This window comes from Schistocerca serialis, chromosome 3 (assembly GCF_023864345.2).
Source record: "Schistocerca serialis cubense isolate TAMUIC-IGC-003099 chromosome 3, iqSchSeri2.2, whole genome shotgun sequence".
Lineage (NCBI taxonomy): Eukaryota > Metazoa > Arthropoda > Insecta > Orthoptera > Acrididae > Schistocerca > Schistocerca serialis.
Window position 1 is genome coordinate 586,984,540 of NC_064640.1, and position 13,533 is coordinate 586,998,072.

A 13,533-nucleotide genomic window follows, 5' to 3' on the forward strand; every position below is an offset into this window, starting at 1 on the left:
CCAGTTCAAAAAAGGCAACCCTTTCAGAGAGTGTACCAGGCAAACTCTCCTGTGGTTTTTTCCGCTGAGTAACACACTCCCAGAAGTAGTATTCGTCGCTATAACATTTCACGCACACTCGGCAAAAATTTGTGTAATTTCTCTTACATACCAGCTACATTCATGAAGGTATGACACTGTAGGGCGGCCTCGTGGTTCTCTTTACTGGAGTGATATTCATTGATGAAATATCCACAATTTATGCATAATAACACACAAAAACGCGTACTCTCCGAGGGTACAGTTCTGCCAGTGCAAGTATTATCAATCTGTAAAATCGACATTAACTATGTCCTGGCCTGAAAATCCTTAACATCATATTCTTGGCACACTCTAGAGACATTAAAATATAGCTAAAATGGTGTGTGAATAACGAATAAATTTTCGTTCCTTTAGAGTTGTCATTCTAGTTCGATTCAAATGAAACAAAATTCCCTTACTTTTACGGAAGATGATTAAATGACTCTGAAAGCGTATAAATGCCTTACCTTGGTAATGACGCAGCAAAAAATATTTTTTCTCTCACAAATAGGTTATTGTGCGCTTTCAGATGACAGTACCTTTGCCGAAAGTTTTCGCTAGCTTTCTATTTTTGTGACACTTCGAATAGCTAATGCAAATGTTGTTTGGAAAACTTCTTACGTGTTCTTAACTGAATATAGTAAGTCTCTTCAAAATTAATTACTGAGAATAATATACACACCTTTTATTGACTCCCTTAAATTTTTCATTAACAATACTTTTTAATTCTGTGACACCGATTGCTACGGTTGTTTCAATGAATGACAACAAACTTCACTTTATATTCTTTGCTGATCACATTCGGTATTGTTACTATTTGTGCAATTCATTTGGCATATTTAGATGGTTTTGACTTCAAAGAAAAATTACGTTTCCAGAAATTTATTTTAATATTTCGTTCATGTTATGTATACGGTTGATAATTTAAGATTTATAAATGTAATTTCATGTAATCGTTATTTTCATTATTATACTTGTAATGATCGAAACTGGTAGTAGAATACATATAAGAAGTTCGAGAGAAGTGCAAGATTCCCGTGTAAAGTAACCTATTACAGATTCATCACATCCCTCCTCTGGTGAAAGAGCGTGTACCCTCGCTAACTTTAAAGGATTTAGGACTTCAGATTCAGACGCTTAAGTCTTGGTGCTGCCTGTCCATTCTGTCTCCTCCAGCGAGGAACGTATCTTCTAAATTTGCGGTTGGCCCGCCACAGTTTCCCACAGAAGACGAGGGCTATTTCCAGCAATATATACAGGTCATATGCTACAGGAACCCATCAGTTTTCCTTAAAATTATGACCTGGAAACACGTATATACCCGGAATTATGATGACGCTATTACTTAACTGATGAACATTGAAGATAAGAAAAGAGGAAGTCCGCACTCTTATGCATCGAATGACAGTGGGGTTATTTCTCCCATGCTGAGTCTTATGAATTCAGCGACCATTAGTAATTGTTGGTGAATAACAAAAACAGCCACAGATGCTTTTAAAATACTTTACTTCAATTCCGTAACAGCTTTAGGGTTATCATCGCAGCCTTTAGATGGCTCAAGTTTTTGATTACATGAATGTTTCCGTCAGCACCATATCGTATGCTCCTATAGTATGTTCCAATCGACGGTGATTAGCTTGTAGTAGTAGTGGTAATAGTATTAGTACCGGTAGTAGCTTTATTTATCAGTACATCAGTTTTAGAATGGTACCGGACATGTCTTGGGAATACAATTTATGACCACCAAAATTTACGTGCCTATGGAATTTGGTCCGTGAGACCCGATCTGATATGTTCGGCCGCCTTTACATTAAAACCTTAGTAAAGTTGTACTCACATAAACTAAAATATGTTTCAGCTACCTGAGAAACCGGGCTTTGCCCAGGTATTTATTTGTCCAAATCTTCTATTAGTCTATCTCCTCCTTCCCCCTCTTTCTGCCGTCTACTTCTCCCCCATCGCTGTATCCAACTCCTCCTTCCTTCTCTTTCTACCCATCCTCCCATCTCGGTCAATGTCCCTCCCTCTGTCCACCTCCTCCATGCCTTCCTCTGTCCATCACCCCGTTATCACCCCCAACGCCCCCCCCCCCCCCCCCCAACGGGAATTTGGTGCTTTTTACCACAGCAGTAAAAATTTGTGTTAAGGTCTTATGGGACCAAACTGCTGAGGTCATCGGTCCCTAAGGTTACGCACTACGTAATCTAACTTAAACTAACTTACGCTAAGGACAACACACACGCACCCACGCCCGAGGTAGGACTCGAACCTCCGACGGTGGAAGCCGCGCGGACCGTGACAGCACACCTCAGACCACGCGGGGTAGCAGTATTTCTTTCCAGAAAGTAAGTAATATGTTTCCTAGTTATAATGAAATCGATCCACAGGTTTAGAAGAGGTGTTGAATACATGCGTATGTGACAAATAAGGCCGATCAAAAACTTTCCGTTTGACGGCGTTGATGCAGCGTATATGCAACGTAACGCGGCTCTAATGCGAGTATATAAGCGATTATTAAGCCTTCTGTCCCTCAGAAAGGCATTGAAGAGTAGGCAATTCCTGTCGGATGATGATGCTCAACAGGCTGTTACGGACGACTTCACGCAGCAGGACACGGTGTTTTATCAAACTGGTGTCTTCAAGCTGGTCCGTAGGTAGGATGATTGTCTCAGTACTCACGGCCATATTATTTGACTGGCATACCGATTCTGGACTGTACGTCCTTCAAACAGAAACTTTTTGATCGCCCGTTATGTATTACATACTTATATGTCTGATTCTCTGCAATTTGATACCGTACGTCCCGCACAGGATTTAAATTTATCTGTAGTATTCAGCTATGTGGCTTGATCTTTGGTCCCGCAACTCGTCGAGAAAATTATTGACTCACTGCAGTACTCAAACTTGCGACCTGGTTGACACAATGAATAGCTGAAATTAGAAACAAATTGCGCCTCATACTTTTAAAACATTTCCAGGTCAACTAAATACACAAAATAAATACCAACGTATTAACTCCGAACATTTTTATGTCACCCCTTCTCATTCACACCTCCAACCCTAGTGCTAGTGGGGAATCTTACTCCCACAGCAGTTTAATACCAATAAGTCATGCACCCAATAAATTTTGTCGAAAGTGCTCCAACTGTTTCTGAATTACGCTTAAATGCCCCCCTCCCTTTTCATTCCTACTCCTATCAGATGTAGGGGATTCTTAGTCACACAGAGCTTCTTTCCAGATAGTAAGTAACGAGTGAAGCCCCAGTCCTTTAATTAATCGAGGTTTTACTATTATTATCCAGTTTCACGAGGTCACGTATTAGATTTTTCGGTGCCCCAAGATTACACGTCAAATTTGATTTTCATCCTGCATTTGTGTCTATCTCTCCATAAATTTTCTTCAGTATTTCTTCTTCTGATAGAGGCCGGAATTCCTTGAATCTATGTAGTCGGCGGTCTCCCTCCATTCTTTCTCCCTGGGGCTCCCATTTCATAATTCTCTGTGGGAATCTTCTTGTATGTCCATACCACAACATCTGTTTTTCTTCTATAAAATCTGCAACTGAATTTGTAACGTTCATGTTCTTCCTGATGACTTCATTTCTCATTCTTTCTCGCCTAGGCATCCCTGCGGATCGCCTCCAAAAGTCAATCTCCGTTGTCATCAACAATGTTACTTTTTTCGATTTGACTGTCCATACTTCTGATCCATATGTCATAAAGCTTCTGATAGCTCTGTTGAAGATTTTTCTTTTGGTTTCCCTTCTAATCTGTTGGTTCCATAAAATACCGTTTACTGTTCCCATAGTGTACTTCCCAGCATTTATTCTTGAATTAATTTCCTTGCCTTGTTTTCCATCTTGAGTGCTATTGACTCATGGAGATTTGTACTCTTCAGTGTGTGTAGTAGTTCCCATCCCTTTTTATAGAGTCAGATCATGGGTTTTGTCCTCTATTACCATATATTTTGTTTTATACCTGTTGACCTGAAGTCCCCATTTTCTATATTAATTTCCCTGTAATCTACTGTATGTCTTCTTCACCTTGTGCCAAAATTAGTTGGCCATCAGCAAATTGTACTGAATACATCGCAGTATCGTTTACTGGGATCCTCATGATTTTACATGTTCTTTTCCAGTTTTCCAACGCTTTTTCTGTATGTAATTTGTAAAGTGTTGTCGACAGATTGCATCATTGATGTAATCTTTTTGAATCTTTAAATCCAGGTGAGAGATAATTTTGTACGTTTATTCTTGCTATACAGCTTTCGTAAAGGTTCCGAACTGCTTTAATTACGATAGAATGTATATTATACGCGTTTCAAGCTCTCCACAACTTACATATGGATATATTATCTTACGCTTTTTCTACACCTACAAACACTAAATGATGGGGTGGATTTCTAATATTTTTCTTTTCAATTATTTGTTTCAAACAGAATATATGATTTATAATTGATATCCCTGCTCTGAAGCCAGCCTGTACCTCGGCCTTCATTTCATTACACTCTGTTTCCAAAAATTGTTTGACAGTCCTTCCTTAAAGTCTGTTAAATACATTAGTTACAGTTATTCCTCTGTAGTTCTCGCACTCATCTTTCCTTCCTTTCATGTGGATTATTGATATATACAGGGTGATTCAAAAAGAATACCACAACTTTAAAAATGTGTATTTAATGAAAGAAACATAATATAACCTTCTGTTATACATCATTACAAAGAGTATTTAAAAAGGTTTTTTTTTCACTCAAAAACAAGTTCAGAGATGTTCAATATGGCCCCCTCCAGACACTCGAGCAATATCAACCCGATACTCCAACTCGTTCCACACTCTCTGTAGCATATCAGGCGTAACAGTTTGGATAGCTGCTGTTATTTCTCGTTTCAAATCATCAATGGTGGCTGGGAGAGGTGGCCGAAACACCATGTCCTTAACATACCCCCATAATAAAAAATCGCAGGGGGTAAGATCAGGGCTTCTTGGAGGCCAGTGATGAAGTGCTCTGTCACGGGCTGCCTGTCGGCCGATCTATCGCCTCAGGTAGTTGACGTTCAGGTAGTTACGGACAGATAAGTGCCAATGTGGTGGCGCTCCATCCTGCTGAAATATGAATTGTTGTGCTTCTTGTTCGAGCTGAGGGAACAGCCAATTCTCTAACATCTCCAGATACTGTAGTCCAGTTACAGTAGCACCTTCGAACAAAAAGGGACCAAAAACTTAATTGGCTGAAATGGCACAGAAAACGTTCACCTTAGGCGAGTTACCGAGTTACGTTCATACTGAGTTGTTTCCCGCGGATTCTCAGTGCCCCATATACAGACATTGTGACGGTTGACTTTCCCGTTAGTGTGGAAAGTTGATTCATCACTAAACACAATCTTTGAAACAAAAGATTCATCTGTTTCCATTTGAGCAAGGATAAAATCACAGAAATCGATTCTTTTAATCTTATCAGCTGCAGACAGTGCTTGAACCAATTTCAGACGATACGGTTTCATAACTAACCTTTTTCGTAGGACTCTCCATACAGTTGATTGTGGAATTTGCAGCTCTCTGTTAGCTCTGCGAGTCGATTTTCCTGGGCTGCGAACAAATGCTTGCTGGATGCGTGCTACATTTTCATCACTCGTTCTCGGCCGTCCAGAACTTTTCCCTTTGCACAAACACCCATTCTCTGTAAACTGTTTATACCATCGTTTAATACACCACCTATCAGGAGGTTTAACACCATACTTCGTTCGAAATGCACGCTGAACAACTGTTGTCAATTCACTTCTGCCGTACTCAATAACACAAAAAGCTTTCTGTTGAGCGGTCGGCATCTTAGCATCAACTGACGCTGACGCCTAGTCAACAGATCCTCAAGTGAACAAATGTACAGCTAAATGAAACTTTATAGCTCCCTTAATTCGCCGACAGATAGTGCTTAGCTCTGCCTTTTGTCGTTGCAGAGTTTTAAATTCCTAAAGTTGTGGTATTCTTTTTGAATCACCCTGTATACATATATATATATACATACATACATACATACATACACACACACACACACACACACACACACACACACACACACACACACATATATATATATATATATATATATATATATATATATATATATATATATCCTACTTTCCAGTCTTCTTGAATGGGCTTGCCATTTAAGCATTTTTCAAAAAGGCTTCTCCAAAGTTCATGTTACTGATCTATATCATATTTCACCAGTTCAGATGGTACTTCTGCAATTACAGTAACACTTCGTTATAATTTATTTTTTTATTATTTCTATGACCAGTGAAATGCTGCCATTATTTTCTGTTTCTTCTGTATCGTTATTACGTGTATCCAAAAATCTTCCATGGCTCTGAGCCTCCCTTACCTCTAATTAAATTATTCACTTTATTACAGGTATATTCCCAATTATTATTTTTTGTTGTCACCATTTTACTAATTTTTGCTTGTTGTGCTCTTAATTCTATCGTGTCCTGGATACTTTGTGTATTTAGCCATTTTAAATATTTTTCTATCTTTATTTGTACCTCTTTCTCTATTTTTGTATCAGAATAGTATAAAGATTTTTTTCTCATACTTAATTTCTTCACCAAGGGCTTTTTTGGCTGCCTGACGTAGAGCATTAGCAATAAATTTATACTGCATATCTGTACTGTCGAATTCTGGTTCAGTTAAACTTTCATCTAAACTTTTTTTAATAAATATACCGTACGTTCATTTCCTAGGCTATGTACGTTACGATTTCAGATTTTTATTTCAGTTTTAAATACTTCCTCTTCATTAACAATTTCTTATTTACTTTTTATATTTACATATGGAAATACAATTTTATAGTTAACCAGATTATGTTCACTCTGGGTTACTCCCCTGTATTCTCTGACGTCTTAGGTCACACATGAGATAATGTGTTAAATATCTGAAATTAAGCATGCAAGCGAGATAAATTTTAGATAATGTTTTAAATTATTTTTAAAATCCGTTGGAAGTCGCGTGTGCACTTTGAGAGGTAGGTGGTTCCAACCACCACATCGCATGTTTCCAGATAGCGACTGGTATGTGTACCAAGTACGGTTGACATCGATTCGGTAGTTCGGGAGGAGATTTGAACGTACATCCGCATGCGTAGCATTTAGTATCTACGGACAGATGATTCATGTGGCGTAACATATTTTGCTTGCGGCCACTGCGTAGAGATATGACTAAATTACAGAGAACAACGTTAAATAACGGACTATCTCCACCTTCATATAACTTCTGCAATGTAAGCAGTGCACCAGAAAAGTTGCCTGGAGGCGGGGTGCTGTGTGTTCTATACTGAATTACTATTTGGACTGACAGCTTATGGAAGTGATTGGAGCACATCGTGATGTAAGTAATATGTTAACAACGAATGTAAACATTTTATACTAATCATGGGTGTGTGTGCGTGTGCGTGATTCAGTATTATCGGGAGCTGGAAGCTGGCTGATGTGGCACAAATAAAGAAAAGAAAAGATAAAACATACATCATGTACATGAAACTTCCTGGCAGATTAAAACTGTGTGCCGGACCGAGACTCGAACTCGGGACCTTTGCCTTTCGCGGGCAAGCGCTCTGCCGACTGATCTACCCAAGCACGACTCACGCCCCGTCCTCACAGCTTCAATTCCGCCAGTACCTCGTCTCCTACCTTCCAAACTTTACAGAAGCTCTCCTGAGAACCATGCAGAACTAGCACTCCTGAAAGAAAGGATATTGCGGAGACATGGCTTAGCCACAGGCTGTGACTAAGCCATGTCTCCTCAATATCCTTTCTTTCAGGAGTGCTAGTTCTGCATGGTTCGCAGGAGAGCTTCTCTAAAGTTTGGAAGGTAGGAGACAAGGTACTGGCGGAATTGAAGCTGTGAGAACGGGGCGTGAGTCGTGCTTGGGTAGATCAGTCGGCAGAGCGCTTGCCCGCGAAAGGCAAAGGTCCCGAGTTCGAGTCTCGGTCCGGCACACAGTTCTAATCTGCCAGGAAGTTTCATATCAGCGCACACTCCGCTGTAGAGTGAAAATTTCATTCTAGATACATCATGTACATGTTTAGCAAGTTTTGCAGCACACCTGTTGTGAAAGCTAGTACGCACTGTTGAGACTCACTACCGCAGTTCCTTGTAGTGGACCCGTTATGGTAGCATTCTCTGATGTCTCACAAAAAGAATCGAGTCCACATCTAGGTTTGATTCAAACACAGCAGAGAGCTGAAATAAAGCAAAGTGGCAAAAGTTGTTGAATTAGTTTCTCGGAAAACGTTTTACTTGTAGCATAAAAAATAAGATAAACACATTTTTGTTTCGCAAGTTTTTTCACCAAATAATTGTTCTTAGACGATTGTAGGGAAACTGTTGGATAAAATATTGCATTATTTTAAACTGTAAATCTCACGTCACAGTGTGTTGACGAGATGGTTATCTTTTCGTTATTGCTCGTAGTTATTACCATGCTTCAAAGTTAGGTAGCTTACTACCAGTTTTCTGAACTGCTTCCAGTGAATTAAGATTGTGAACTACGTTTGCATACCTGAGAGAAACAGAAACTGACAATACGAAATTGTCATATTTCGAAATGAATATTTCCTTATCACTGACAGATGAATGCTAGGTTAAAATGCAGAGTGAAAAAAAGTCGACCAGACGAGATTCTATTCTACAACGTTCCAGTCTCCAGCTACATGGTCTTTTGCTACGCCCCCACACCATATGTCAACTAGATGTCGCTTGCTGCGTTCCCGGGTCACCACGGCTATCCCCAGTTGTGGTGGCTGTTCGCTAGGTGGTAAAATAATAGATTTCACAACTTAAATTTACTTAATCATAATTCAGAAAATTTGTAGGAATATTTGTAAATTACATACAGAAACCGTCCCCATTTATCGATGTTTCTATTAGTCAACACTAGATCTAAATTCCTACAGCAGTTCCCGAGATAAGACTGCATATACAGAAGGTCGCGAGCAAGTGACTTCAATTTATGTACAGAGGAAAAGAACAGAAGAAGACGAAGAAGAGCAGGAGGGAGAGGATAAGAGATAACAGCTGTAATTTGGTGATATCAGCATATGATTTTTCCCATTATCCACACCACTATAGAAAAAGAGGACTTAAAGTGAACCACATTCTGCAGCTGCCTATTGCTATGTCGAACAGGTGGCCTACAATTTTTCGCTACAGAGCCATGAAGTTCATCAAAGAACATTTTTCTCCTGGTCAATAACAGTGCAGATTACGAAATGCTGAAAGCTGACTTCCAAACATTCGGACTGGTTGTTTTCAGATAACCCACATTACGTTTTCAATGAATGATGGGACTGTCACGGAGCAATGGTCCTTATATTCTTGCAAGATAAAGTATAATCTGTTCAAATAGCATGCATATTCTGAATACATGACTGCCTCACACAAACACGTCATAATATTCTTCATGTCAGTCTGAGCTTCACGCATTTGCTTTAAATTCGATGTTCTTGTTTACACAAAACAAAAACATCAAATGTAAAGCACATGTGTGAATCAAAAACTGACATGAAGAATATTATGAAGTGATTTTTTAGAATACGTGTGCTGTTTCAACTGTAACAGATTATGCACTGTCCTGGAAATGTGTGAGGCCCGCACCGGGACAAAGCGCTGTCCACTGGATGACTCTGAAGGCGCCGAGGACATGCTGCTGAACGAAACACTAATGTAATCGTAAACATTAGACGTCTAAATATGGACGTGATAGCATGAATCCGTTTATGCACTGAAATAAAGCATTTTAAAATAATTTGTCGTTGGGTGCGTCATTTACCAATAATCATTGGGATTGTTCGTGTTGGTATGAGAGAACTACGTGTGACGATAGCACGCCTGCTTAGGAGCTGCCTTATGCCACTTTCAACAACAGGTGTGAATTAATGATGCAAGTTGCACAGATAAATAAGATTACATATTACAAAAGTGTGTCTACCTGATTTCTTATGATCATCAGACTGTGCGTACATGGAATTTCACATTTTGATGTATAAATTCCGACTTTTAGTCCAGAATCGAGTTTCCCTATCTCAGTTTGCGCTTCTCCACCAACCCGGAAAATTATTGATGGAAGGTGTGATAAAGAGGCCACTCTAAAGGAAACTGAATTTTCAACAAATAATTTTACTGATAGAAGCTTGCCGCTTACACAGTTTGAATCTACATACTATAAGGTGTCATATAAAATATTTTTATATGGAAAGGGAAATAATATATGGGAACTGTGTGCATATCTCGGAAGACGTACGTAGCGGGCATTTTCCACTACCTAGTGGGGTTTTTTGGCCAGTGACATCGCAACAGCATCCCATGTTCGTCCTTCCGAATTCTGGACGCCGTTTCTTGGCATCTTGATGTCCTTAGTACCTGAAACAGTACCAAACGGCTGGAGGAGACCATTTTCAATAGTATTTTTCACTAGGCCCAATTTACCTGAACAGGGACAGTTTTAAATATGACAAAGTAATTAGTTCTAAATCGTGACAGGGCTATAGAATGACGAATGACAGTTTGTATATAAGTAGGTTTATAAGTGAATCTGATCACTAATACCATCATGGCATACAAAGTTTCGGAAATTAGTGTTACAAGCTTCTAGGACTAGTAGAGGGGAGTAAGTAGATAATATCCTGAATTAGAACCCATGTCCAGAAACGTACCGTTTCCGTGCTACAATTATTTGAAAATATTTTGGTAACGTGACCACTTTTACAAGTAACTGATTCGGCATGAGCCAGTTTATTACTTGTTTTGCAGTTCCGCTCATTAATAACCAAAGGAATGGCTCCGGTAGTCGTTGAATGGTTCTCTTGAAGGTGATGCAGTACGGGATCTTGCAAGTCGGATGTGAGACGTCTCCATCGAGCACCACAGTCACGCTTGCTGACAGTTAAGGCACCCTCCCTCGAAGAAGTTGCGTAATTGTGGAAAAAAGGGTATGCGAAGCAGTCGGATATTTTGGAGAACGTTCTTGACAAGGGCGACGAGCAGCTCTTCCACTATCGTAAGCTTTGCCATTCAAAAGGATCATGTCGGTGTATTCTGCAAACGTGAACTCAATCATGTTGCTCCAACACTCAGATACGTGATTGTTGCTCGAACCAGGTCAGAGATATAGGATAGAAGTCAAATGAAGTAGTTATTTCGACGTAACTTCCTCCACCATCACTACACTGTTGCATATTTACCTAAAAAACACGCTTTCAAACGACTGCAGCACGGAAACAGTATGTTTCCGAGCATGTGTTCCTGTTCAATATATTATGTATTCGTTCACCTTTACAAGTTCTAGAAGTTTGTAACAGGAATTTCCGAACATCCTGTGTGGAATTAACTAACTCTTATAGGGATACAACACTGGGTCACTCTTCCGGACAAGTAGTGTGGCCTATTCTCCCGCTCTTACATGCCGCTGACATTAGTAGTTCACAGATGAAACGAGCAAACCGAAAACACTACAAGGAAGTACATTTGTAGACAAAAAGTTGTTGTTTAAACTTTTAAATTCTAAAAATGTATTACTCTGTGTGTAAGTGAGATATTAAGAACAATAAAAATGTCGTTTCTGGCATCAGGTGACTCAAAATCAGAAAAACTTTTACTAAGAAGTGGCGGAACCAGATTCTTCTGTCAAACTCACTGACGATAATGATGGTACATATTTGAACTAGTCTGACATCTTCTCTGCAAGCAGCACTAAAGGTGAGGGCAAAAAATATGTAATGACTGCTTTTCCCGCCCTGGACTCTTTACTAAACCTTTCCCACTGTCAACCCGCTGAAACAGCGTATAAATTTTGTTAATATTTTGTGCCCACCCACTGAAGTGCCTTTGAAGTAGGTAGAATTATACTCTTTTCGTTTTGTTTCGCCTATGAGAGTGATGAGAATGCTTGTGTGTCCTGCAGGGAGGCAGTTGCGGTGAAGTGCCGACGACTGACGGGCGACAACCAGCCATGCCCCGGGGGGTCGGCGGCCAACGTGCTGCGACGCACCATGAACACCAAGTCTGCTCGCGTCCTCCTTCTCGTTACCTGCGTCTACCTGGGATGCTGGGCGCCCTACACGCTTCTCTATCTCGTTAAGGTCTCCGGAATCTCATCCCCAGCCATCGACCTTGCCCAGAACCTCGCCTATACTTTCGCCAACATCAATTACCTCGTCAACCCATTCATCTATTCGTGGAAGAACGCGAATGTTCGTCAGTGTATTGTAAGGACCCTCCAAGACCTGGGACTGTACGACAAATCTGTATTGAGTAATGCAGTCAAGAGTAATGTTTCTGACAGGAGGACTAGCAGCAGGACACCGTCGAGTGAGCAAATTATTCCTACTTAGTGGTCCATCATTCCAGTGTTTCGTTTATCATTGAGGATTCATCATTCGATTCGTAGCGAAGTGTGCTGCGGGTATTTTGTAAATGGACGAAGTAGCAGGAGAAACGATCTGTTGAAAAATGTCGTTTGTCCTTCGCCAGTGGCAGTGTAATGTGCAAAACCTGTTGAAAAATGTCCATCCACAGTGCATTTCAGCAACAGTCAGAAACGTATCCAGAACATTACCATTGCATAAGAAAGACATAGCATATAATTAGTAAGTGCTAGTCTGAACAAATTTCGTTTCCTTTTATTGTGTATATAGTGTTGTAAATTATCACCAGAGAACCTCTTACAAGTACGGATTTTACACATGCGTAAAGACATAATTATGAAGGGGACCGTTTGTGTAATCTTCGAAAACGTGACTGTAATTAATAACTGAGTTGAAGGACATTATAAAGCACACTTACGTTCTTAGAATAAGAATTAGTAACAAAAATGGTAGATGTTATGCACTGGCTTTCTACTCCTACCTTTTTTTAGTAATAACCCCCTATGTTTCAATTTTACTAAATAAAACATGAATTTCGAGAATCCTCTTTTGATATAGTAATTGGTGAACATCTCATTCACAAACTGGAAATGGGTACAGTTGATAATGTAATCACACATAATTTTCTCTGTCTCACTGTGTGTGTGTGTGTGTGTGTGTGAGAGAGAGAGAGAGAGAGAGAGAGAAAGAGAGATAAGAACATATTGGTCCTTTTAATTTGATGATGTAACTACGATCAACTGTTTTCTGTGTCAAATATACATTCGATTTTCCTGTTTTACTTGTTGTAAACTATTTGTTGAATTTTTAAATGTACAGTCAAACACATAATTTTTTTCAGTGTAAACTACTGCACTAAACACAAACGGAGCTCTGTCTCCCTCACTTTCCTTCTTTTTCTACATTTTGTCTCTTGTTGCATTAATTTCTTGATTAATATATTTGAGATTTTTTACTTTCATGGACATAATTCCCAGCTTAAATCCGTGAGTGTTTCTATTTTTCTACATAATCAGTCATAGCATACCTCTAGTGATTAATAACTTACAAAGTAGTT

General features: G+C 39.5%; 1 protein-coding gene across 3 annotated transcripts in view; it reads left to right on the top strand.

Moving 5' to 3' along the window:
• LOC126470475 (adenosine receptor A1-like) overlaps positions 1-13,170 on the top strand; it is a 184,767-nt gene extending 171,597 nt beyond the window's left edge. For all 3 annotated transcript variants that reach the window (XM_050098339.1, XM_050098342.1, XM_050098341.1), the window contains one exon: positions 12,014-13,170. In XM_050098339.1, the coding sequence (XP_049954296.1) occupies positions 12,014-12,443 (430 nt within the window). In that variant the 3' untranslated portion in view covers positions 12,444-13,170. The remainder of the gene's footprint in view (positions 1-12,013) is intronic.
• Positions 13,171-13,533: the final 363 nt, after the last annotated feature.